This window comes from Coturnix japonica, chromosome 2, assembly GCF_054131305.1.
Source record: "Coturnix japonica strain WE chromosome 2, WE-NBRP24, whole genome shotgun sequence".
NCBI lineage: Eukaryota > Metazoa > Chordata > Aves > Galliformes > Phasianidae > Coturnix > Coturnix japonica.
The window spans coordinates 120,514,761-120,539,763 of NC_140664.1; the positions used below are offsets into that span (position 1 = coordinate 120,514,761).

General features: G+C 42.1%; 1 protein-coding gene across 12 annotated transcripts in view; it reads right to left on the reverse strand.

Annotated features, from left to right (window-relative positions):
• The window catches only part of ADAM22 (ADAM metallopeptidase domain 22), a 123,334-nt gene extending 100,803 nt beyond the window's left edge, over nt 1-22,531 (reverse strand). For 11 of the 12 annotated variants that reach the window (XM_032443099.2, XM_015853472.3, XM_015853471.3 and 8 more), the window contains exons 1-3: nt 22,204-22,529; nt 21,970-22,121; nt 7,023-7,099 (exon numbers count right to left, since the gene is read on the reverse strand). In XM_032443099.2, the coding sequence (XP_032298990.2) occupies nt 7,023-7,099; nt 21,970-22,121; nt 22,204-22,261 (287 nt within the window). In that variant the 5' untranslated portion in view covers nt 22,262-22,529. Of the gene's footprint in view, nt 1-7,022; nt 7,100-21,969; nt 22,122-22,203 lie in introns of all 12 variants that reach the window. The other variant, XM_085540614.1, reaches the window with a different exon arrangement.
• Between the last annotated feature and the right edge of the window lie 2,472 nt (nt 22,532-25,003).

Genomic DNA, 25,003 nt, shown 5'->3' on the forward strand with positions numbered 1-25,003 from the left:
TTTCTCCCTTCCCTGAGAGTCACACTGTGGTTTTGTGTTAACATCCAAGAAAACATTTGAAGCCTGACTCTAAAACGAAATAGTTACCACATTGCTCCTCCAATACGAACAAATAAAAAATACAAAATTAAAACTGCAGGTGCTTCACACAATGGCACCTTATCTCATTGCCAAAGACTCTGACTATCCCAGATCCACCCAAGGAAAAACTCTTTTGTCCCATTTCTAACCACAGCCTTTTTTGTGGTAGTTCTGAGAAGGCGAATTAGCAGTGGACTCACATGCCTTACGTACACCTCAAAGCATCCAGGGGCTGAGGAAAAAAATAAAATCTTTTGGCAGTAATAGGGAAATAATCACGATTAAAATCTGTTAAACTATTTTATCATATTAAAAACAAAAGAGTTATCAGAAGAAACTTACCTTTTCCAAAAGAACTCTTAAGCATAATGGAACATTACATAGAACAAATTAAAGGAAGGTAGTAAAATTACTGATATTTAACATAGGTTTGTGGAATTTTTTTCTGGTAAACTTAACCTGAGAATCTGTCACTATAGTAAAGAACATTCATTTTCTTATACAGGATTATGAATTCAATAATAGTAGAAATGATGATACAGTAATGTGAAAGAGTAGAACCCGTATCTGCTGAACAGTGTAGTATAAGTTTTAAAGTGGGAAGTTGGAAAGGGAAGATATAAAGAAAAGGGGAAATAAAAGGAATTGGGAAAATTCTGTGCAACTTATGTGAACAAGCAACCAAACGAGTCTTCCCATTCTGATGTAAAAGTAAAAACAATTTGTGTGTATAATATATGAAAATAAAGGCACATCAATTAGAAATGAGAAGGTTGTGCTACCTTTTTGTGTGTGACACTGATGAAATACACTACTGAGTTTCAGCAAAGACACTGATAAACTGGAGAGGTCAGTCCAGAGGCACAGAAATGCACTAGAAGATGTTTTACTCTCAAAGATTCAGAAGCCAGGCTTATACTGAACTGAAACAAGAAGGCTGATATGCCACAGGTACCAAGGCTGGAAAAAAATTCAATTGTACAGGGCTTTTTCAGTCTAGAAATGATGTTAAAACTTTTATCATTTAGGGTAACAAACTATTAAAACAACTATTTTGACAAATTCTTCTCTCCTATGATACTCTGAAGCAAACTTATGGAAAACAAGCAAAAATTACAAAGGCAGAAATCCTAAAGTAAGATACTACACAGATCATTTAACTGTGTTCTCTTCAGCCTGAGAATAAGCTTTGAGTTTTGTCTTATCTTTCGTCATCTTGTAGCCCAAACAAAATTAGACTCGCTGTAGAATTGACATTCCTCAAAAAAACAAGAAAAAAAATATAAAGTATTGAAAAACAATTTATACAAAACATGCATTAGTAAAACACACATAAATAGAAGAGCAAAATAATTGTTTCATAGGGAACAAAGTCAACATTTGGAATTAAGCAACAAGGTCGGGGAAGAAGTGTTCCTTAAGTCTGACTTGTAATTACGACCATACTAATTTTTCCACCACAGACTGAGGGAAAGACAAATGACTTTTCAAAATGGGATTGTGAAAGAACAGCTGGGGTTCTGATCATACAGCACAGGATAAAATTCACTTGAATTACAAGTCAAACAAAATTGAAAAATACTGCAGAATATCAACCAGAGCCTCATTCAGACTTGAACATGGTCTACATTGTGCTACCTATAAATTGGTACTAGACATTACAATTACATTTTCAGGGGACTTTTGTATGGTGCAAAAAGGAATCATTTTAAATAAGAGTCAATTAGCAGAATGAAATCATACCAAAGCAGGACTCCTCAGCTGGCACACATAGGGCACAAATAAATAAAGTGAAGATAGTTTAAATTCTGTAGATCCCAATAAATTCCAGCGGACAGTGAGCACAGCTGGAACTGTGCAGCAAATGCATTCATTAAAATAACTATCAAGTTTGGGCTTGGCTTTAGGGAGATCCAAAACAGTGTAAAGGAAGCTCTGCTCCTCCTGATTTTTGATCTGGCCACCAGCTATCGCATCCCAACAGTCACCTGCATTCATGCCAAGAACTGCAGGTGATTGGAGAAGCACAGGACTTGTGGGGAAATCAGAAATGTAAGTACCAGAAATGATGCAATTGCATTTTTAAATCATGTCAGGAAGCTAATTCTTCTGAATGCCACACAGCCAAATGTTTATGATTTACAGCAAATTTAGGAATATGCTTTTCATTTACAGCTTACATGACACATTGATATTAGTGTTAGAGACCATTTGCCAAGAGAAATTACAGGCAAGGTTTCAGCATTTTGTCTCATGAAAAAGCTGGCAGTTGTCTGTCAAGCTGCCTTTTACTTTGCTTCTGTTTGGGGGATGCTTTGATGAAGTTTATGATCTGATTCTGTAAGGTTTACAAAACTCCAGTTAAGAGACATTTCTAATAAAAACTTCCCAGGAGGAATGAGGAATGTCTGTATCCTCCTCAGCAGAAGCCTCTAAAACCACTCAGTGGCAAGGCAAAATAATTAATTCCCGGAGTGCCTGGAACCCTCCAGTATCATTAACCAGAAATAACTGAAGACTGGAATATATAAAATGCCTATCAGCATTTTGTGAAGGACCTTCTTTGATTTTTCCTACGTTTCGATAAGCTTGGAGAAAACAGAATTTATTGTCCACATATAAATGGAATGATTGGAGGTTCTAGAAAATTCACCTCATTGGAGATCTGTCAGCCTTCTGAATGTCATTGATTATAAGAACTACAGACATACCTGCTCTGGGATGCCAGGAAAAACAAAAGCACATTCACTCCCTATAGAGGCTGATGTTACTTGGGCCATCTTGCCCGGTCCACTTCATGAATCCCTTTCCACTAGCTTGTGGATCACCATTAACCTGAGAACCTCATGCTCTCAGTGTGCTCACTCTCACAAAAAAAAAAAGCCACAATCACAGAATCGTTTCTCTCCTTGTAGCACAAAAGCACGTGTGGGCAGCTGGAAGCTCCAGGCAGCTCTCTGAAGGTCCTGTCAGCAGAACACCTGGTACTCACCCTGAGCCTCCTAAGTGACCACAACTCAGGCTCAGGAAAATGAGCTCCGCCCATCTCTGTGACAGAATCATAGTATGGGTTGGGTTGGAAAGGACCCCAAGGATCATCAAGTTCCATCCCCCGCCACAGGCAGGGCCACCAACCTTCAGATCTGGCACTAAACCAGGGTGCCCAGGGCTCCATCCAACCTGGCCTTGTACACCTCCAGGGATGGGGCATCCACAGCCTCTCTGTGCAGCCTGTGCCAGCATCTCACCACTCTCTCTGAGAAGAACTTTCCCATGACTTCCAATCTAAACCTTCTCTCCTTGAGCTTAAAACCATTCCACTTTGTCCCATCACTGTCTACCCTTGCATAAAGTTGATTCCCCATCTGTTTATAATCCCCTTTTAAATACTGGAAGGCTGCAATGTGGTCTCTTCTCCTGGTTGAACAAACCCAGATCCCTCAGCCTGTCTTCAAAGGGACAGTGCACCAGCCCTCTGATCATCTTCATGGACCTCCTCCGGACCCTATCCAACGGCTCCACATCTTTCCTGTACTGGGGGCCCCAGATCTGAATGCAGTACTCTGGATGGAGTCTCACGAGAGCGGAGGACAGAGGGACAATCCTCCCTGGCCATCTCTCTTCTGATGGAGCCCAAGGTAACACTGGTCTTCTGAGTGTGCAAGAGCACACTGATGGCTCGGTTTTTCTTCCAGGACTAGGACCACCATGTCCTTCACGCAGTCTGTATATGCATCTGGGATTACTTTGACCCAAGTGCAAAACCTTGTATTTTGCTTTGTTGAACCTCATTAAGTTCACATGGGCCTGCCTTTTGAGCCTGTCGAGGTCCCTCTGGATGGCATCTCTTCCTTCTAACATGTCAACAGCTCCACTCAGCTTGGTGCCATCAACAAACCTGCTGAGGGTGCAGAAGACACAGAGGCCCTCAGATGAAGGGCAACACTGCAGCAGGGAAGGTCAATGGCATGATGTAATCACCACAAAGCAGACCCAGAGTGGTCACCCTCTGCCAGGTAGAAACTGTCCACAATCCCGGCAAGCACAGATACTGTGATTCTTCCAGTTAGCAAACCCCTTCTCAATTGAACCCCATGACCACAGCTTGCCTTGGGCTGTTCTGCCATTTGCTCTCTGCCATGTGCCTGTTCAGGTCTCCTCAGGCAGATTCAAGAGTCACACAGCACCAAGAAACTCAGGCTATCAGAAACATCCCATTTCCTGGTGAGCTCTGCTCTGTAATTGCATAATTACAATCCAAGACAAGAGTGAAATGTTCACATGAATACATTTAACAAGAATTCTGCATGAAAAAAAAGGAATAGCCACATGTTGAGCCACAGAAGAAAAGTATTAATAAAAAAACAAATAAGCCCACTCAATTGCTATGCAGGCCATGCACAATCCAGTTGAGAGTCAGATCCAGCCATGTGTGGAAGGAGAGAAGCCTGAAAACGGCACCAGTTGGCATGGGTAGAGGCTGAACACGCTAACAAAGATAGCCACTGAAAACAACTCCATTAGATACAATTCTGAACACATAAAGATACTGATGCAATGGATTCATAAAAACATGGTGCAACTAATGCATTCCTAACCTTTGCCTAAGGGATTGAACCTCTTAAGTATACAGCTGATCCAATCTGAGAGCTTCTTTGTAAATACTTCAGCTCACTGCAAAGGCAAAAAAGTTAAAAAAGAAACACTATCTATCTCTATAAAAGGTTATTATTTAGCTTTCTCTAACAACTTGGAGGAAAAAAATGCAATGTGAACACGTTGAGATCCAAAATGAGCAAGAAGAAAGCATGCAAACATCAATGTTACATTACACTGCCATACTGTAATGCCCATTGGAAAATTGTTTTTCCTTCCTCTCACTTGCATCTAGGGCCAGCCAAACACTTCCATCTTCATTGTTTTCAATTTCTCAAGTGTATATTAACCACATAAGAGAATTTTACTACAGAGGACAGCTTCAGTGTGGTTTTAATATTAGCAGAGATTTAGTTAAGCCAATGATTTTTCCAGAGGAAAACTAAAATCTTGAACCTAGTTCCTTCTGAGCACTCAACTACTTCTATCATGGGCCAAACATAAAAGCCATTCCAAAAAATCGTATTTTTCTCTCAGGGCCCTCAGAAAATACCCACAGAATATAACAGGAAGAGTAAGAATTACAAAAGAAAATATATATATGCAGCCTTCTGTATAGAACAGATTTGTCCACAGGAATAATAATTAAGAATACTTGTTAAATGCTGCTCTGGTATTCTCGGCCTTCTATTTATTTGATGATCTGCAAATGTTATTTCAGAAGCAATTTAAAGGTTGATTTAATATCATGATAGAAGCCAAACATCTTAACTGCCTTGTAGCTTTCTTGTTTTCATTTTGCGAAAGAACTTTTTTCACATTAAAAAAAGCCTTCTTTCTCATACAAACTTCATATTTTTATAAAGCCAGGTTCTGGGACTCTTAAAAACAACAAAGGTAGGTTCTGACAGTCTCAGATACACAAATACTGCCTGAATATAGAATGAAGACAGAAGTGACATAAAAATAGGATCTACCTGAAAAATCAAATTTGAAACATATGTATGTGCTTGTGTGCTTATGTATGTGCATATTTACATGTGTGCAATCTAAAAATCCACCCAAAGGGAAATACTGAAGTTTATAAGTATCACATCTCAAACCAGTCTTTTCATATACCACTAGAAAATGTACCTATACTTACTACAATGACCTCATATTCATATGGCAAGGAGAATTCTCAGCTTTCAGAAACTAACCGTGAACACAGCACTAACCTGCCACCCAAAATAAAAACAGGTTTGTGCAGCCTACTGTCAGCAGTGTAAAACAGAGAACACCAAATATTGCATTAAAAAAAAAATGATTATTTCAAACAAACACTTCAGTGTTGTGGACCCCTCACAAGGATTTCTAGAGGAAGAATGTACTGTTAGAATGTATTTGTTGTAAAAATCACCCTTCTAAATAAGCCTCTTTCCCTCCCCTTGTAAAAACACAACATCCCTCTGCAGCCAGCAGGGATTCACATGTGGATTTTAACTTGTCAGCACATGTAAAGTCATTGCCTCTGTTTAAAATGTGTTTACAAGTGGAAAAAATAAAGAAGAAAAAAAATAAGAAGGCAGAAAGTGGTTCCAATTGCAACATGAATAGTTCATCTCTTTGCTAGAGAAACTTGTAAAAACTAAGCAGTTTGCCTCTTACACTGAACCACACAACTGTATGCGCAATTACTAAGAGCTGAATTACTTAACCAAGCATTACCGTTTAATATATCACTTACTCTCTTTTCATTTTGGAGGAGAAAAGTAAAGCAATTTTAAAACAGCTGTGCTAAAAGGCTACTTTGAAAAGTCATTATCCAGAGCTAAATACCAGATTTTGTTTTAATCTTACTATTATCCAATCGCATCATCTGAAGTTCAGAGTGTGTCACTGTCTTATAATGCCTCTCTGTTCCCAAAAGACTGTAAACACATCTGAAGAAACTTCCTTCACCACCACCCATCCTGTTCCTTTCTAAGCATTATTGCTGTGTCTCCAATACTTTACACTCGGTTATTAAAACACTAACACTTTTTAGCTACTCCGTGTTTTAATACCCATTGAGGTTCTGCATGAGTACAGTAAATTGCCCTTATAATGAATTGAAAGATTGTAAATGAAATTACACAACTCAAATGTTAGTAATCGTACTAGCAATAGCTAGTATGTAGTAACAGTAGGAACTCAAGTTCTACAATGATATTTGAGGAAATAATAAAAATAAAATTAAAGTATGTTACTATAAATTAACTCAATACCTAAATATAGCATTTGTGCCTCAAATGCCTCTGCAGAACACTGATATTTCACTGGAACCAGGTCCTCAATGACCACAGAGAAAGGCAGTCATTACTTACTGGTTTAGTGTAACATCCAGGATGAAGGATGACCCAAAAGCATCAACCTGGAAGCTGGCTCGAACAATGTGGGTAGACTGCAAAATGGAAGAGAGAGGAATTGGTATTCAGCTATAACACAATATGCCATACAAGTTTCTAAACTCAGAAAGTAACTATATTTACAAAGCAGCAATACCAACCAAATAAAACTGCACTGAAATAGACACAGTATCTATCAAAGTGGATAACGTTTTCTGGGGGGCTGAACTTTGAGGTATGTTCCAGAATTCCCAACAACACAAACAGCTCTGTCACAATTATGCGCCCTCCACATTAAATCACCAACACTGTAGGAAACATCTCTTCCCTCCAAACCTCCACCTCAGGCAAAACCTTGAACAAACACAAATGGGAAATTTCCTCTAGATGATGTATTGGTTGGTCAGTCTGGCTCTGACCCATGGAGATGAGCTGAGATGTGCCCAGTTTGTTCAGGCCAGGCTGTGTGCACCAGTCTCACCAATGTTATCCAGAAGAAACTGATTATTTCAGTTCCCCCTATTTAAGTTGCCACTAAAGCTCATGTGGTAAGGTAACAGCAGTGGGATTAATCCTAACTGTATTTTCCAGAGAGCTGTGACTCACTCCCCTGAAACCCATCTTAACCAAAAGGTTCCCAAAACTCCAACCAAACAAAACTGGGTGCTAAGGAAACATCTCTTCCTTTATTCCTTTCTCTCTTTGCAATGCATTTCCCTGAATTAATTGCCTTTATTCACTCCTATACCAAACAAATACAGGAATGCTTTGTAAATCACTATCTTCCAGGAATATATTTATTCCAGTAGCAGTGAAAGAAAACACTCAGTTATCCAATGGAAATGCAACGCTTGTTTTCAGAGCTTAAAACTCCCAAGAAACTGAACAGCGATGTTATTTAACTAATTAGTAAGAAAAGCTACTTTCAGACATGCTGGAGCAGTTTCAGTTCATTCTTTACTTTCTTTCCATTGAAATCTACCAATTAGGATTTGAAGCATGTAGACTGAGATCTAAAAGAAGCACTGAACGACCACTTACAACTCCATACCACACTTCTCAAAGTACAATACAGGACAGTACAACTAACAAATGATTTATTGAAAAGTCTGGGAAACACAGGACAGGATGGGATAATATGAATCATCAAATTCACTCTCTCTAAAACTACTGGCAGGCTTTCAATAGGCACTAAATCCAGAAGAGTTGAGAATACCAGTTTGCCTGCAAAGGAACAGCAATAAAGACATAGGAAACTGAGAGAATCTGTATGTTTTTTTATGATATTTTGAGTTGCCTTGTAGCCAAATTTTCTTGTTATTGTAGAAACATGACTTTTAGCAATTAAAAAAAGTAACAGCGGTGAAAAAGTATTTGCAAACAGTTGATTTCTTTAAAAAAAAAAGAAAAAAAAAAAATCAAGGAAGTTTTCCTCAATAGAGAACAAAAACACCTCATTGTGCCACTGTACTGAATGTGCATACATGAAAGATTCCAGATATCTAAACCATGGTTTAGAAGGATGCAGTAATAAACTGTAAAGCTTCTTAGAAGACCCCTTAATAGATACAGTTGAGTCACATATAATTTGAGCTACCCCCATTCTATCTAACGTGCTTTGTACCACAGGCCACAGAACTTTACTGAGCAGTTCTTGTCATTCTTGAATGCTGTAAGAGCACCTCTTTTGAAAAAATGTATAATCTTTGACCAAGTAAGTGAATTTGTCATACACTTTATCTTATCCAACTAAATGATGTCAGTGATGAATTACCATCAATATTAAAAACCTACTTTGTATATATAAAGAGAGAGAGAAAAAAAATAAAAAGGAAAGAAGTAAAAGAAGGAAATTCCTTCATATCACCAGTTTCTGAATCCCTTAATCGGAATTAAGGAAGCCAAACTAGTCTCAAATGATAGTGAGGCACAGTACCCATGAGGCAACATGGATACCCTCCCATATAGGGGCACCACACCAGCACCACCACTTTGTTGATCCCACTGAGAGGCAGCTAGCCCATGGTTAGCACAACCACGACTAAAAGAACTGTCAGCTAATTATCTCATTAGCACTGGCAGTTCAATTCCAACTCTCAGGCAGCAGAGTTTGTTTTGAATATGGTTTTGAAACTCCTCTTCTTGCTAGATTTGAAGGATGAAGCTGCTGTTCACAAAGAGGATATAACAGGCCAAGGACCACAAAACACAGTGTGGGCCAATGCTGGTTTAGTCATTCAAATGCTCCACTGCAGCATGTTTGCTAACCCTCGATAACCTTCATTTATCTACTTGCTCAGAAACAACCACCTCGTGATCAGAGGAGTAACACCAGCACAGCTGCTCACTTTTCATTGCTACTTTATTAAATGTAAAGAACTTCATTATTTGCTGGCTTTATTATTTGTTAGCTGCATTCGCCATCATTCTGATATATGTATGCACTATAACTAAATCTTCTATATCACCAAATGCTTATACTGAAGAATATAAAAAGCATAATTTAAATCTGTATATAGCAAATGTAGCCTTTGTGACAAAAAACATACCTCTGCTAATTTTGCATTTATAAGAATATAGCTGTAAGTGCAAAGATGGATGGGGATTTTTGGCATTTCGTGATGTTTTATTATCGTTAGTTCAGGGTTTGTTTCCTTCTTTGTTTTTACCCTGCTGGGTATATTGCATCATATTGATTTGTTCTGGGAAGTTTCTTCCCCTAGACAGGTCTATAAGGCATGCAGTCGCAAGGCTAATGTATTTCTGAGGTGACCCTGGACCACACTTACTGCCTGACAGAAGCTCTTAATGCAGATTTATGGGAGAAAACGCCTATTAATAAATTAGAGTGAAAAAACTTTCAACAGATGTTGCTACCCCTCCAAAGCAAGCAGTACAAACCCATGAAACTCACCATTAAGTTTACACTCACATGCAATCAAGTGTATCTCAAATTTATTTCAAACCAACTGAGATGCAAAGATGCACATTTTGGATACCCAGACAAATTCAGCCCTTTCCAGAAATGGCAGCCTTCACATACACAAAGAATCCTTCAATCCCAGCTGTAGATCTATATGCAGTCCTGCCTCCTCCCTGCTCCCCCTTGCTGGCTGTGTGCCTGCCCAAATTCAGATCAGTGTCAGAAAATTAATCGTTACTTGGAGTGGATCAGTTTTCTGCTGGACAAATAAGCTGATCCAAATAAAATATAAAGCCACAGTATGCCCAGATGCAATGGAAAGGAGCTGGAGGGGACATGAAGCCAGAGAGCACGGAGGAAGACAGATCTCCCCCTTCAATGACAGCTAACAGATCTCATCCAGCATAGCAAAAATCTGCACCTTAAGAGTAATAGCCAGCATATTTTTTAGGATAACCATTCTTCTGAATATCTGGTAAAGAGCCACAAAAATATAAATGGATTTTTTAGTCTTGGCTCTACAGTGTTTTTAAGTACATCGATATGCCTGCTCAGCAAATGGTAAAATGGCCAGCTGGAAGGGACGCCAGGTTCGTAGACATATGTCTGTAAAAGAATCCAAAGAAAGAAAATCAGGGTGCATCTCTGACATCTCATTTGAGCAGAGGTAACAAGAAAGACACCTTCAAAGGCTCCTCTGAACCACCGAAGCAAGACAATCAATTACGTCATCTTGTTCTCAAACCACAGAACTTTCTCAGAAAATGTGAGGCTATTTTAGCAACCATGGGTATGACACATCAGTGCCTGACAAACGAGTCATTACAAGGGAGTTCCTGGAGACCAGAGGGACGCACTCAATGCAGAATATGAGCAAGAGCCGGGGAGAAGGCTCCAGTAGTGAAATGGGAGAGCACAGTGCCTGCGCCCCTAAAACTATCAAGAAGTTCTGAAATTTTAATGTCGCGCAACTAAAGAAAGAAAATATCAAAAACAGCTCCCACAACAGTGTTTTCAGATGAGATTACAAGTGCTACATAAGGTGTACTACCCCCTGAGCTCCTCTTGTAAAAAATACTAAGAATCTGATGCATCTAATGCAACTACGTGGGAGCTGGCTTTGTCAAAGATCATGAAGTTTAAGCATTTAAATGTAAGTCTGAAAGGAATCAAAGTCAGTGGAATGGAAAGGACTATTCCAAACCATTAAATGCAAAGATATTAAGGCTTGACCTCTAGAAAAACAAAAGTGGTACACAAACCTTACTGCCAGACCAAGAGGGATTTGAGTTTACTAAATCTCATGATCCATGCTTTAGGGATCACAGCAGTAACAAAGGAGTTGGGTGATCAGAACCATGCATGAGCGTTCTAAAGAAACACAGCAAAATAATGAGCATTCCCAACACAGTCCCTCCAGAATCAGCCTCCTGCAGAAACCAGCCCTGAGCATCTCCAGGGGGAATACAGGTACATAAGCTGCAACCAAAGCACAGGACTGCAGGTCAGTGGTGAGCCTCATTGCACTATCCTGAAGGTAACCCTCAACACAAAGCACTCAGAATACTCTGATTTCAAACTGAGCAAATGTTTCGATCAGCAGTGAAAGGTTTACAAGCTACACGCTTTCTTAACAATCACATTAACAAGAATTTTGAAAGGAGATGTCTTAGAAATGTTCTCACGTTCATTATAACTAGTTGGATGTTGGAATTGGCATGGCAACATAATGACTAACATTTTTCCTCATTAAAATAAGGAAAAAGAGAATTAAAAATATACTGTGACTGAAGTGTGAACTTCCTAGTAATGCACCTTTCTTCCTTCTGAATTATTCTTTATAAAGCTCTTAGATGCTTTTCCTAAGTTTTGCTGGAAGAGATAATAAGAAGAGAGAGAGGAGAATGCAGGAGATAAGAATGCCTTCTCTACTTAAAATATATATATGTGAGTAAACCCAATCCAATTTGTATGCTTACCCTTTGATGTAAGGAATTCTGTATTCACTACTATTGATATAGCACTGTGGTTTGTAATTAAAAGATTGTGATCAGATTTGTACACTCGAAAGAAAAGCATCAAGAGAATGAAGAAAGATATACGGAATGTTATAGAAAGAGAGAACTTGAAACCTGTACTTCAGAGACAGCAAGAACAATGAGGCTTTACGGCAGACACTATTTACAAAATAATAGCTTCCCTAGATATTCATCTAACTTGCCCCCTTTATTTAATAGGAGGACAAAAATCTCAGCTTGTTACCAATCCTTTAAGTTTGCATGAAACATCTGCCTCTTAAATTCAGTGGAGACAGGTAAGCCCATAAGAAATCAAATAAAAACATTAATGAAATTCAGCAAAAAAAAATATATTAATGTTTTATTGTACATTTACCTAAAAATAAATAAGAGCGACTTCGAAAACAATCATCAAATTGATGCCACCTGGGGCTAATTAGCACACACACACACACACACACACACACGTAGTGAAGATATGTTTCAGCCTCAGCTGTGTTGTGATTAATCCAGTTCTGCAGGATATTGTAGGTGCCCGTAAGATGAGAAGTTTGTTTGAAAACTTCCATTTCTGAGGAAAAGCCAGAAATAAGAAAAGGCTTTTGGAGGTCCGTGTTCATTGTTGATCACACATTTGTTTTCCATGCCAAACACAGGAAGGCAGAGTGGGGTTAAGGCAGCCAGCCGGAGTGTGGTGCCTTCGCCCCATTCACTGCAGTGGAGCTTTGCCAGCTCCTGTCAGATGAAGGTCCTATCGAAGCCGTAAACATGACCTAAAATAGCTTTTCTCCACATAAACACCACAGTATCAATGAAATAAGAAGCAGGGACTACTTGTGCCTCTAAAATGCCAGTAGTGATCCCTCTCGGTAGTAAAAAAAAAAAATCTCCTTTATTATTTACTTGCAGTTTTGAAAGCAGAGGCTGTCTGCACGTACTCAGAGCAGTAAAATAAGAGTCCCCAGTGAGACGTGAGGGGAGAAGCAGCAGGAAAAGTCAGGCTTGAACAAATAGCTGTGCAATCTATCACGTAGATATTAGCACTGCACATCCAACATCTGGGCAGCAGCAGCGATCCATCAGAAGTCCTACAGATGTGTGGTGCTGAGCCCTGCTGGACTCAGCTCCACCTGCTCTCACATCTCACCCCACACCTCTGCACAGCGCACCACAACTATGGACATCTCCGAACAGTTACAACAATCTGACTTATCAAAAAAACCTCTTTATTTACCCCTGAAAGCTTCTCCTCCTTGCTGTCCTTCCTTGCCCCTATTTCATCTTCCTCAGAAATCACCCAAGGTTAATGGATGGAGCAACGAAGACAGGAAAACTATCAGGCTTGTCACTGCTCGCAAATTTAGCATGAACTGCCATTTGATCTCACAGATCTGAATAGACGAATTTAAGGAACTGAGTGGGCAAGATGCTGCTTCCCAAGAAGCAATGTGACGCTTGTTTCTAGCCCCAGAGGAAAAAAGAACACATGCAACTGGATCACATATCCACTATGTTTTCTGATTACACTCCTCTAAGAAAATTTTAGTGATAACTTTGGATTTCCTATGAGACTAATTACTGTAGCTTCTGTCACTGTGAAAGTCCACATCCCAGTGAAAGGAATAACATTTGGGAAAGGGTACTCTTTTATTTTTCTTAAAGGGAAGCAACAATGATTCGTGTATAAAAGTCACAATCAATGTACAGTGCTGGGGAAAAGCATAAAACCAGTGTCTGCTCAACCTCTTGTTTTTAAAACACATTGGATGAGGTTCTTCATGAAAGATTAATGGCTAGGAAAGTATGGTAAAATAGTTTGTTATAAGGGTGACTAATAAAGTGATGGATTGCAAGTAGGAAACAAAGTAAAGTCATCAACAACATCATACTGACCAAAATGTTCTCCTGTCATAATTCGTGTAAAAACTTTGATGACCATGGAAGATTGCATTTCTAAACCCAGACTGGGAAGGAGAAAAAACAGACTCATCTGTGATATATGGACTCCACGGTGTTCATTGCTTCCTGCAGCAATTGTAGGTTTCAGAGTCAGATATACAGTGAAGAGCAACACAGGAAGACGCTTCAGGACCCGATTGTGTAACTACATGGTGAACCTACGTCCTTGTGAAGAAGTATAAGGGAAAAGACTCAGACACGGAAAATCTTTCTTACACGAAACTGTCTTAACAAGATCCAATCCTTGAGGACATCTGGCAGTTTCAAGTGGAAAGAGCTCAGATGAGCAGCTCCTCATGCACAGCTGCAGCAAACAAATAAAGCACAATGAATCTGCAGATAGAGGGAATACACAACAACAGAGGCGACGCAGGCACTGAAGGCAGCACTTGAGGATGAACCATCTGGTCACTGTGTCATTCAGCTGTAGAAAGAACCGTATTGTCCCAAGGACGCCATTTAGGCAAGAAGGCAAGTTCAATGAATATACAAGTGAAGGAATTTGGACTTTTCCTTCACTAAAGCAGATGGTGCTTTGAGGTCATTTCTAGCTGCACATTTTCCAAATTCTAGAATAAACTGATAATGTTTAGAGAAATATACCCTTTTTAGCAACTCTCGTAGACTTCACAAATGAAGCAACAGAGTTCCCCTAGCAGAGGAATCCGCAGAAATGCTACATGAATGCTGGTTATGCATTACACACACAAAAAAAAAAAGAAAAAAAGCATTCAAAAGTAATAAAAGAGCGCAAGCTACTCTGCTGCTTTGTACACCAAATATCAGCAAGTAACGCTTCATTCAGCAATACAGTCACATATTCCAAACATTGTCAACTGTCTTATGCTTAGTTTGTAAACTAAAGAAAGATCACCAGAGGATTATCTCTTCCACTGTGCATAGCAAGCACTGCTTGACACCTCATGCTTACCAACACGGCTAACAAATTTTTCCCATAAACAGTTCTCGAGCAACAGCAGAAAGTTTACTAACAATCTGTCAGCACAACGGGCTTGATTAAACTTGCAGACCCCAGGCATGCCAATATATTGCTCAACTCCACAGATATTTCTTTTTAAATATGACTCACTCTCTACATTCAGGTATCAAGGTCCTGTTTAAAGCTGCAAAAAGACAGAAAAGTTCGTAATTCAAAACTCATTTTCTTCTTGATAAAGCCTAAGAGGTCGCAATGAATCAACATTTTTACTATACGCATTTTTCTGAAAGAGCCAATGGATTTTTTCATTCCCACAGAATTTCAGGGACCAAAATACTCTGAGGAGCCCTTTCTGTAACATAATGTGTTTCTATATACTGCAAGTCTCTGGGAAATTTTGAGCTCAGTGTCAGAGGGCTCATCCACATGTATGGGTAGAGAAATGACAGCAGGTCAAATTTTCACTGCCTAATGGCAAATAGCCAGCAGCGATGCTGTGCTTTTAACTTTAACTGAGTCCAGGTTTCAAGTTGGACTCTTACTGACTCAATGGTTAAACGTCCTTGCAGCATTTGTCACTTACTACATAGTATTTGTCAAGGCTTTAACCTCAGACATTAACTGTACATCTGAACACACCCAACCAACCATTCCCCTCATGGGAGTGCACACTCCAGGTTGGCAGAGCCCACCCCATCCACATTCTCAGTCAATACTCCCATGCAGCCCTTCAGCAAACTTTGCTACTCAGTACTCACTCAATAGAGACCTGGGAAGAAACATTAACCTTCCCTTACATGGTCATTTCTGGAAATGCAAAATGCAGCTGCTTTGGTTAACATCTGGCGTACATAAAACTAAATGGTTACTAGGAAATGCAACACTGGAAGAGGATATTTATGGACCAAAAGCCCGAACCATGTCAATAGAAAAATGAGAGGCCAGTTGATTTCTCTCAGTGCCTACAGTTGTTGATTCTGTCTGTGTGATCTGGAGTAGGAAGATCCCACAAGCTTGTGTCTAAGAGGTGTTGGCTTGGCCCTCTTCTACTAATAGGCTTCACCCTTCACATCCAGGCCCAGGGAGCAAACACAGGCCTGGGCAGCCAGATCACCTGGCATTCCTGTGGAATCCTTCCCCTGAAGAGGACAGCAGCCTACCAAGGAGAAGCAGCTTCAGTTCAAATCCATCAGAGACAAGGATGAAGGTTCCCATCCTCCAAAGAGAGAAACCTGGCGGGAGTGGGCTGTAGGGAGTGAAAGGACTGCAAACCCCATCACAGTTGCTCTGAGGTAGAAGACCACTAGCCAGTGGAACATATATTTGGGAAACAGGCAGAACCCTAAGAAAAGCTCTTGGTCTTGAGTGTCTTAAAGGCCGGTACAGAGTTACTGAGACCAGAAGTAGCAAACATGATATGACACCTACTAGGACTGTGGTATATGTATATCCATAATGTGCTTGTGGCAAAAAATCTAGAGTAAATGCTAACTTAATCTGTACATAGGTTGCTCTAAAAGTAATGCCTCCTATTTATTTCCATGGGGACTGCAACAGCTACAAAATGCACAACACTATTTGATAGAGAAAATTCTCAGCTACAAAACCCTGTTTTTCAATATAGTAACCACCATTAGCTGATTCACACAGATGAGCTGATCAAGACACTCTTCATTCCATGGTATGACAGCTGTTCGTGGCCATCTGGGACTTGGCTTGTCTTTCACATCGCTGTCACCACTGGGAAAACACATCACCCACTGTTTCACCGTGCTGACATCCACTGTTTGGTCTCCATAAATGTTCAGCAACTGTCAATGAATATACCATTTTTTCCACGTGTAGGAATTTAATGACATCCCTTTGCTTCATACACGCCATGACAGATGCCATTTTGTCAGACTGCCTCTCTGCTGTCATCTGTCACGCAGCAACAAAATATAATGGAATATTATGGGAAGGTTCAACCTCTACTGCCATACTATGCACCAACATCCACCTTTGACATGGTGGGACAGTGTAATAAAATAGGAGGCATCACTTTTGGAGCAGCCTTCATACTTCCTCCATAGTTTGGGTAAACCTTAGCAGTATTTATCCTGACACTGTTTAGAATGCAACACATGCTTCAGCACTGTAACTGTGCTATAGCAGATCGTTAGCCATGAGAGCCCCAAAACAGGGATCTTCAAGTGAAACTCTACAAGAGAGAATTTTCAATGTGGTCCTGCACTCAGGTGCATCAGCACAGATCAGGAGGAGATATAGATATTGATTACCAGCGCTGGAAAAAGCTGCTCTATCAGACTCAGATCTTAAACACATAGCTATTACATTGATCACAGCAACAAGCTAATGGTGAGAAAGATAGTTTCTATAAGGATTTCTATAAGCATTAGTATATCTGAGTCTTTAGGATCCTTCAAGACTGTATTAAAGCTGTTTTATGAGATTAAGAAATAGCTCTTGGAATGTCTCTCCTCAGCTCTGCTATTATATGAGAAAGAAGACGCCACAGAACAACTATTTCCCATGCAGCCTTTTCTTTCCAAAATTAGGACACCAGTGTTTTTCAATCGCCCTTCAAAATCTGAGTCTTGATATGATATTTCTACAAGAACACAGAAGTAGCAGCTAATAGAAGTATTTTTCTGGGTGCTTTTTGGGGCATATTTATTCAATGTCATAACAATCTTATTATGAAGTAAGGATTTTCCTGAAATGAGCTTGTAAAGAAGGATGAATTAGAAATCCGGACTATTCTTTGCCTATAGATTATCAAAACACGTGCCATGAGCAGATATGTATTATAAAAAGTCAGAACTGAAAGTCCTTCCTACCACAGAAAACAAAGGGCATTCTGAATGTCCTTGCAGCATGCGACAGTCTATAGCAAAAACTGCCTACAGCATTTCTTCTTCATGAAGGCAGGACCTGCATCGTGAGGATTGGTGTTTTAACTGCCATTCATATATTCATGGAAGCAGATTATTGTCAGGTTGACGGAGAATCTTATCCTTACACAAATACTGCAGAACAGCACATGTTAAATACTACAAAATAATACATGCATTTTGCCAAACGCCTTATAAACCTTAAGGAAAGGGAGAGGAGAAGCAACGAGGCAGGAAGAAAACCAGATCTGGCAGCGAACCAAATGCATGTTCTTTTTGCTCACTACAGCCTCCGTCCCAGTTTATCCTCCTCCCCCTTTGATTTTATGATAGGTTGACTGCAAATTGTGCCGAAGTTTCTCCAAGAGACAGCAATCACTTGACTAAGTGGGCAGAAAATAATTCTCAGAATTGAGCAATTTCTCATGACACTTCTTTTTTCATCAGTCATCATTCCAGCAGTCCCAAAATCCAGAGCTGTTTTATAAAACCCTCAGCAGTCAGAACACATTTTTAACCACGGATTACTAATTGTTTGAGCTACCAAACACAGGAAATTTTAATATCATCAGAAGTTGACAGCGCCAGAACAGAAAGCAACATGTTTCAAATAGAATTAGCAGTTACAAAGCACCTTGCAAAGAATAGGGGTATGCTGGTCTGAGGCTAGAGGAAAGTCCAACAAGTCAGAAAATCACAGAATCACAGAATGATCTGGGTGGGAAGGGACCTCAAGGATCATGTAGTTCCAACCCCCCTGCCTGGCAGGGCCACCAAACATACACATTTACTAGATCAGGTTGCCCAGGGCCCCGTCCAACCTGGCCTTGAACACCTCCAAGGACGGGGCATCCACAACCTCCCTGGGCAGCCTGTTTCACGGCCTAACCACTCTCCTAATAAAGAACTTCCCCCTAACATCCAACCTAAATCTTCCCTCTTTTAACTTAACCCCGTGTCCTGCTATGGTCAACGGTCAATAAAAAATGGTGGGCAAGACCTGAGTAACTGATGGGTGATTTACATTCAAAGAACGAGCAAAGCCACACAAGCTCATCATGTCACAGCAGAGCTTCTCTGCAATTGATTATGAGCAGTAAGAAGTCATTTAAGAAATCTGTTAGCCATGCTTCCTGATCAATTTGTGGAACTGTGAAATTTGGTCTCAAACTAAATGAAAGTATTAAGGAACTTGTGCATCTAAACCCTAGCAAAATATGGCAGAAGACATGCAGTCAAAAGGCTCCTTATATTTTCAATAGCATGAACATTCTTGGTCTTAAAAGATAAGAATCCTAGTCAAGACTCCGTTACGGAACGCCCATGTTATACGAGATGTTCATTTTCAAATAGGTTTATTTATGCAACAGTGAATTAAGTGTCCCTTGCTATGATCCTGGAGAACAGTAATGATAATATCAATATTCACACCTTCTCAGATACATCTTATCTTGATTACCCTTTAGATTAAATACTGTGCAGCTGCTAATAGGCCCCCCTTTGGGGAAGAGACGAATGTCATGGATATTGTACTGACTTTATTCCATAGTAGAATTAAAAGCAAAAACCCAAAGGCAAGTGAATGCTTCAGTGCTCACCAAACATCATGCATTAAAATGTTAACGACATGAATATGTAGCAGCCTACAACACTTCCCTTGTGCTGTGCCCTGAAGTCCATCGATCTTAGACAGCTCAGACTGAGTATACTGAATTGTTTCTCCAGCAATTTCATTCTGGGTTTCTAGGTTGAGTACACACACATGCTATTTTTCTGCATAATAGTAAAGCATGTGTGTTGAGAAGTCACTCCATAGTTATAGTGATGGCAATGGATCAGAAAACCCAAAACAAACATAACTAAGGAAGTTGCTAGAGAAAACAAATGTTGAAAAAAAACCCACAGATTTCTAGAAATCCATTACTTTTCCATCACTTTTGCCTTCCATTCCTTCCTGTCACCCCAGTGCTGCTGCTCCCCCCTGAGCTTTCATCTTCATTTCCTTTGTGCAATCCTGGACTCAGACTGGCAGCCCTCTTGTACAACTTCTGCCCTTTCAGAGGCTGAAGCTTTAATCCAGGAATTAAAGGGATCCAATTTAATGCAACTTCCTTCTCTCCAGCTTCGCTAATCTCTCTCTTCCCTTTTATCTTTATCCAACTCATAACACAATTACATTGTTTTACATTAAGTCCTCAGTCACAGCCTCGTTGTCCAGTGCTCTGCACCATCCCTTTTGAATATCTCTGTTCTTCTATACATGGCTGCTTGTCCTTTGCCATCCCAGGTTCTTCCTTAATGCTTTGGCCCCCTCCAAGACATGCAATTCCTAAACCAACCCACAAGGTCATTAGCTTATGCTTAAAGCTTTAGTTTGAGATCAGATGTTCTGTGATACACATCTGTCCAAAAAAAAAAAAAAAAACTAGCAATGGATAGAATGGGGTTTAGAGGCAGTCAAAGCCTATTTAAACACAAAACATATAAACCATTATTGATTGAGAGCATCTCTGTGTCACTGATCTGAGTTGCTGACAAAGCAGAGTGCACTTGGGTGTCTGTTCACATGTCAGCAGAACCCAGCACTCCTTACCTTTATGCCTTCTGTGGCTTCTACCAGCCTCCCAAAAGGAGAAGTTAACAATGTGTAGCTTTGAGATGCACTCTGGCAGAGGTAAGCTGATTTTTATGGCATGCCAGACTTTTAGAGTCAAGATATTAACTACTACAGTGAGTGCTGCGGCTGCACACACACAATCCCAAAGGCAGCTCCTATGGAGCCGTGTTAGGTGAATGCAGCCGTGCTGCTGCCCGTGCTGCCAAGCTGACTCAGATCTCTGAGCGAGGGATGCACATCCTGTAATTAAGATGTAACTGTGCCCTGTGCAAGAAGCACACAAAAGCAGTCCGGCTCCACTCAGCTCAGCCAGATTCCGCATCGATATCTTCTCCCAAATCCCTGCCAGCTGCATCCTTTGGGGGGAGGAATCACAACCAGCAGAAGCCACGGGGAGGCAGACAGCATTCTCAGCAGTAAAGGAAAATTTCTTCATCAGGAGGAAAAGTTGTGGTTGTGTGCAGAGTTTCACACATACAGCTTCAGTTTAGCGAGGAGACTGCAGTGAAATGAATGTGTTTAACTCTTTTTATCCCACTAGATCTACTTTCTGCTGGTGGGAGTAGAACTAATACTGACTAGTGACAACGAAACATGGATGACCTAAAAAATCATTAAGAGCAGAAGGTTTGATGAATGAAGTTTGAGATGACCGTGAAAACAAAGCCCTTAAACCAACGGTTTGGTTCTGTAAGTTTGTGACACCTAATGGTTGGTCCAAATGCAGCACAGCCACCTCAGCCAGCAGCACCACACAGCACCGAGCAGGTGAATGGCTGGGAGTCTCCAAAGAGCCCTGACATGGCAGGTTTTTTAAACACAGAATGAAGCTCGGAAGTTATAAAAGCCTATTTTATTATAATGTAAGTACAGCCTTCAGATCTGAAGGATCTTTATGTAGATTCAGTGATGTTCAGAGGCGAACAGATACGCTATGAAGAGAACATTTGTTATTCAACTACATGTACGCTTAGAAAAAAAGAAAAAAGAAGTTGTCGGTGCTTATTAAGGGCTACAAAAAAATCTGAGCCCATTTTCCAGCTGTGTGATGCCTGAAATTGCCATTGGCACAGGGCAGGCAGAGGCCTGCAGCTCACTTGGATCCCAGCAGCCACCCCAAGCGCCCAGGTTTGTCAGGCTCTCAGTGACAACGCACACAGCATCTTTTCCCGTTAGATGTAACATTCGCGCCCCACCTCCAGCCACCGGCACTAAAATCACCGTATTAGTATGAATAAAAGCTGTAGCGATTGGTGTGCGCGGGGCTCACCCCGCAGCGCCGCGCAGGCCGAATCCCCCCGTTAAGTTCTATCTGCCCGCACAGCGCCCCGCACCGCAGCCGCGCCGAGGAGCCCTCGGGGCTGTGCCCGCCTGGAGCTGCGGCTGACGGCTGCTCGGGGGGATGGAAACCAGCGGCTCGGGGGCCGTTTTAACCCGTTCAGGGCCGCTACGACAGGACGAGCGGTCCGAGGCAACCCGCGCCCCGAGCAGCGCCCGGCGCTGCGCGTCCTTCCCCGCCGCCGGAACGCGCTCAGCGGGACCCGAGCGGTGCGGACGGGCCGTCCCGGCTCCTACCTGACTCCGCGCCGCTCCGTTCCGCACCCGCGTGCTCAGCGCCGGCCGCCGCGCCCCGCCGCCGCCCTCTCCGGACACCAACCGCAGCGGCCTGATGCTCTCCCGCTCCGCGAAGCGGCTCTCGCCCCTCCGCCCCGCCACCGGCCCGGCGCCTGCAGGGCAGGGGAGAGGCACCCGTCAGCGCGAGGCTCCGCGGCGGCCCTCGGCCCGCATCCCCCCGGCCCCGGCGCTCACCTGAGGCGGCGGGCAGGGCGCAAAGCGCCAGCGAGAGGAGGCAGGCGGCAGCCCGCATGGCGCTGCCCGCTCCGCGCCGTCTGCCGCCGCCCTGCGCCGCCGGCTCCGCGCCTGCACCGGGGCGGGCGGAGGGGGGGGGGTATTGCGGGGCCGCGGCTGCCGCGGGGCCGGAGCTGCCGAGCTCCGCCCCGCTCCGCGCCGAGCCCCCCGCGAGGATGGCGACAGCCGGCGCGGCTCCCGCAGCCCGCTCGGCACAGGGAAGTGCTGGGAAATGTAGGCGGCCGCGGCAGAGCGAGCTCCGCAGCCGGGAGCTGCCGCGGGAGCCTGGCGGCGTTACGCGCCCGCCGCTCCCCGCCTCGTGTCCCTCAGGGGCCGCTGCCCGCAGCCCGGCTCAGCCCGCAGCTGCACCTTCCCAGACAAACCTCTCCCCCACCGTGACCTCTTTTCCTCCCTTCTTCAATCCTCGTTCTCTCCCCTGACAGAGTAGAACAGGATTTCAGCGCAGGGTTCCTCACTTCACGTCGCTCTCCCTTACCCCAGGGCAGTGCAGTGTCCCGCACCCCGCCGCACCCGCTCCTCCCTCTGCTCTCGGCCCGCATCCCGGCCCGGCTCCTTCCTGCCATTGCTCGTCGTGTCAAGGGAAGCGATTACCCCATGGAATAAAGAATTCCACCTTCTCTGTGCGTTTTCCCCCTATAAACACACAGATAAACCAAGGGCCCTACAAACTGAAGCTGGAAGCAAAGCACTTTCAGGGCATTTTAATTTCACAGAATCATTAAGGTTGGAAAAAACCTCTGAGATCATCTTGCCCAACTGTCCGCCTACCACCAATATCGCCCATGTCCATAGGTACTACATCTAGACCTTCCCTAAACACCTCTAGGATCAGTTTACCTCTCCCTATCACACTGGCATGTCCCTACATACACTTGTATGTGCATACACTTGTACAGAAGCAGCCATCTGCAAGGCCAACTTTCCAGCTGTCCCTGCCTTGCCAGTTAACATTCCATGGAATTCTATTACAGTGAAAACTCAGCCCAATTTTATAAGACAAGCAGTAATAGCCCGACCCCTATGTTGCAACACCTTCCCCATTTGCCGAACACAAGGAGCACGTTTGACAGGACTCTAAACCACAGCTGCAGAAGAATGAGGCTTGGAAAATGTGCACCAGTATTTCACAGAATCACAGAATGACCCGGGTTGGAAGGGACCTCAAGGATCATGTAGTTCCAACCCCCCTGCCTGGCAGGGCCACCAAGCATACACCTTTACTAGATCAGGTTGCCCAGGGCCCCGTCCAACCTGGCCTTGAACACCTCCAAGGACGGGGCATCCACAACCTCCCTGGGCAGCCTGTTCCAGGGCCTAACCACTCTCCTAGTGAAGAAGGATCATTTCAAAGTATCAGGAGGGAAAAAAGCAAAAAAAAAAAATAAATAAAGGCCTTGCGGACAGGGCCTTATTTTGCAAATTCTGCTGCCCTGTAGCCAGAAGTTTCATCAGCACAGCCTAAGAACAGCAAGAGGAACGTGGGGCAAGTGCCTTTATCATGCATAGTCAAGAGCAGTAAGATGCTTCAACTGCTATGGCAGCCACAAAGCCCCGCTCCTGGCTTAAGATGTTAAAGTAGTAATGAAAGAAAATCCGTGGTTATTTTGTACAGAAAGAAAACCAAAGTGATACCAAGAAAATTAGGAAGAAATTGAATCATTACAGCATGTTTCTGAGCATCTTTTAAGGACGCGGCCTTCTAAGGGCTTACGTGAGAGCATGAAACTCAGAAATTACTGCAGAACACTACACAGGTGTATGGCTTTAGTTGTTAATCCCTGCTTCATTAACTACACGTACATGCTGAAACCAGTACATTGTATACACAGGCTTTTAGTAACTCTGTATGTGTACATGCTTTCTATTTTAGCATATCAAAGATTATCTGAAGAATCTCCGCTAAAGTAGCGCTATGAAGACAGAACAGTGAAGGTCACTGGGCCTCAAGAACACCACTTAAATAAGAGTACTTATCTAATGCAAAAGTTCAGGGGGTTTACTTCGATCACTTTAAAATGAAGCAGCATCTATTCTACCCAAATGTTAAAGGTTTCACTCCTTTGCAACAGTAAAAAAAATGTGTGCTTTGCAGGAATTTTGTATTCCTGCTCTCTGTATGTAGGTGTTCACTGCAGGCAGCACGGGAACATGGGACTGAGTTTCTGTAATCACCACAACAAAAATAAGAGGAGAAATTAGGATCTTAACAATCGCTTTTGTGTGTTTATAATATAATATAATATAAAAGCTACCTGCAGCAGCCGATCAGATACACCAATAGCACAACAGATGATCCAAAAATCAGAAGAAATTTGTTTAGCCATTAGGAAGGAATTCAAACTGCCATTATATGTGCACTTACTACAAAGATTGACGTCCAGATAAAATGCATTTCTAAATGCTAAACCTTTACTTTAGCAACTTAGTTGTACTTGTGGCAGTGTTTGACACCTCAGAATCCCTGCCATACATCCTGTAAATACGTGTTTTTCTACCGACTTGGAAGTCAAAGACAAACATTCTAATAACTAGCTGCCCCTGTTTAGGTCTTTCAAAGAGTATTAATGCTTATTAAGTTTGGAAGGAAAACACTTAAAAGATAAACATATGGGAAATTACACACAATCTCATTCCTCCCTGCACACCAAGAATCTTCACCTACCCCTCACTGTAAGCACCATATACCAAAGGGCAAACTACTCTAAACAACTGCAGAACACAGCTTAATTGTAAGGAACAC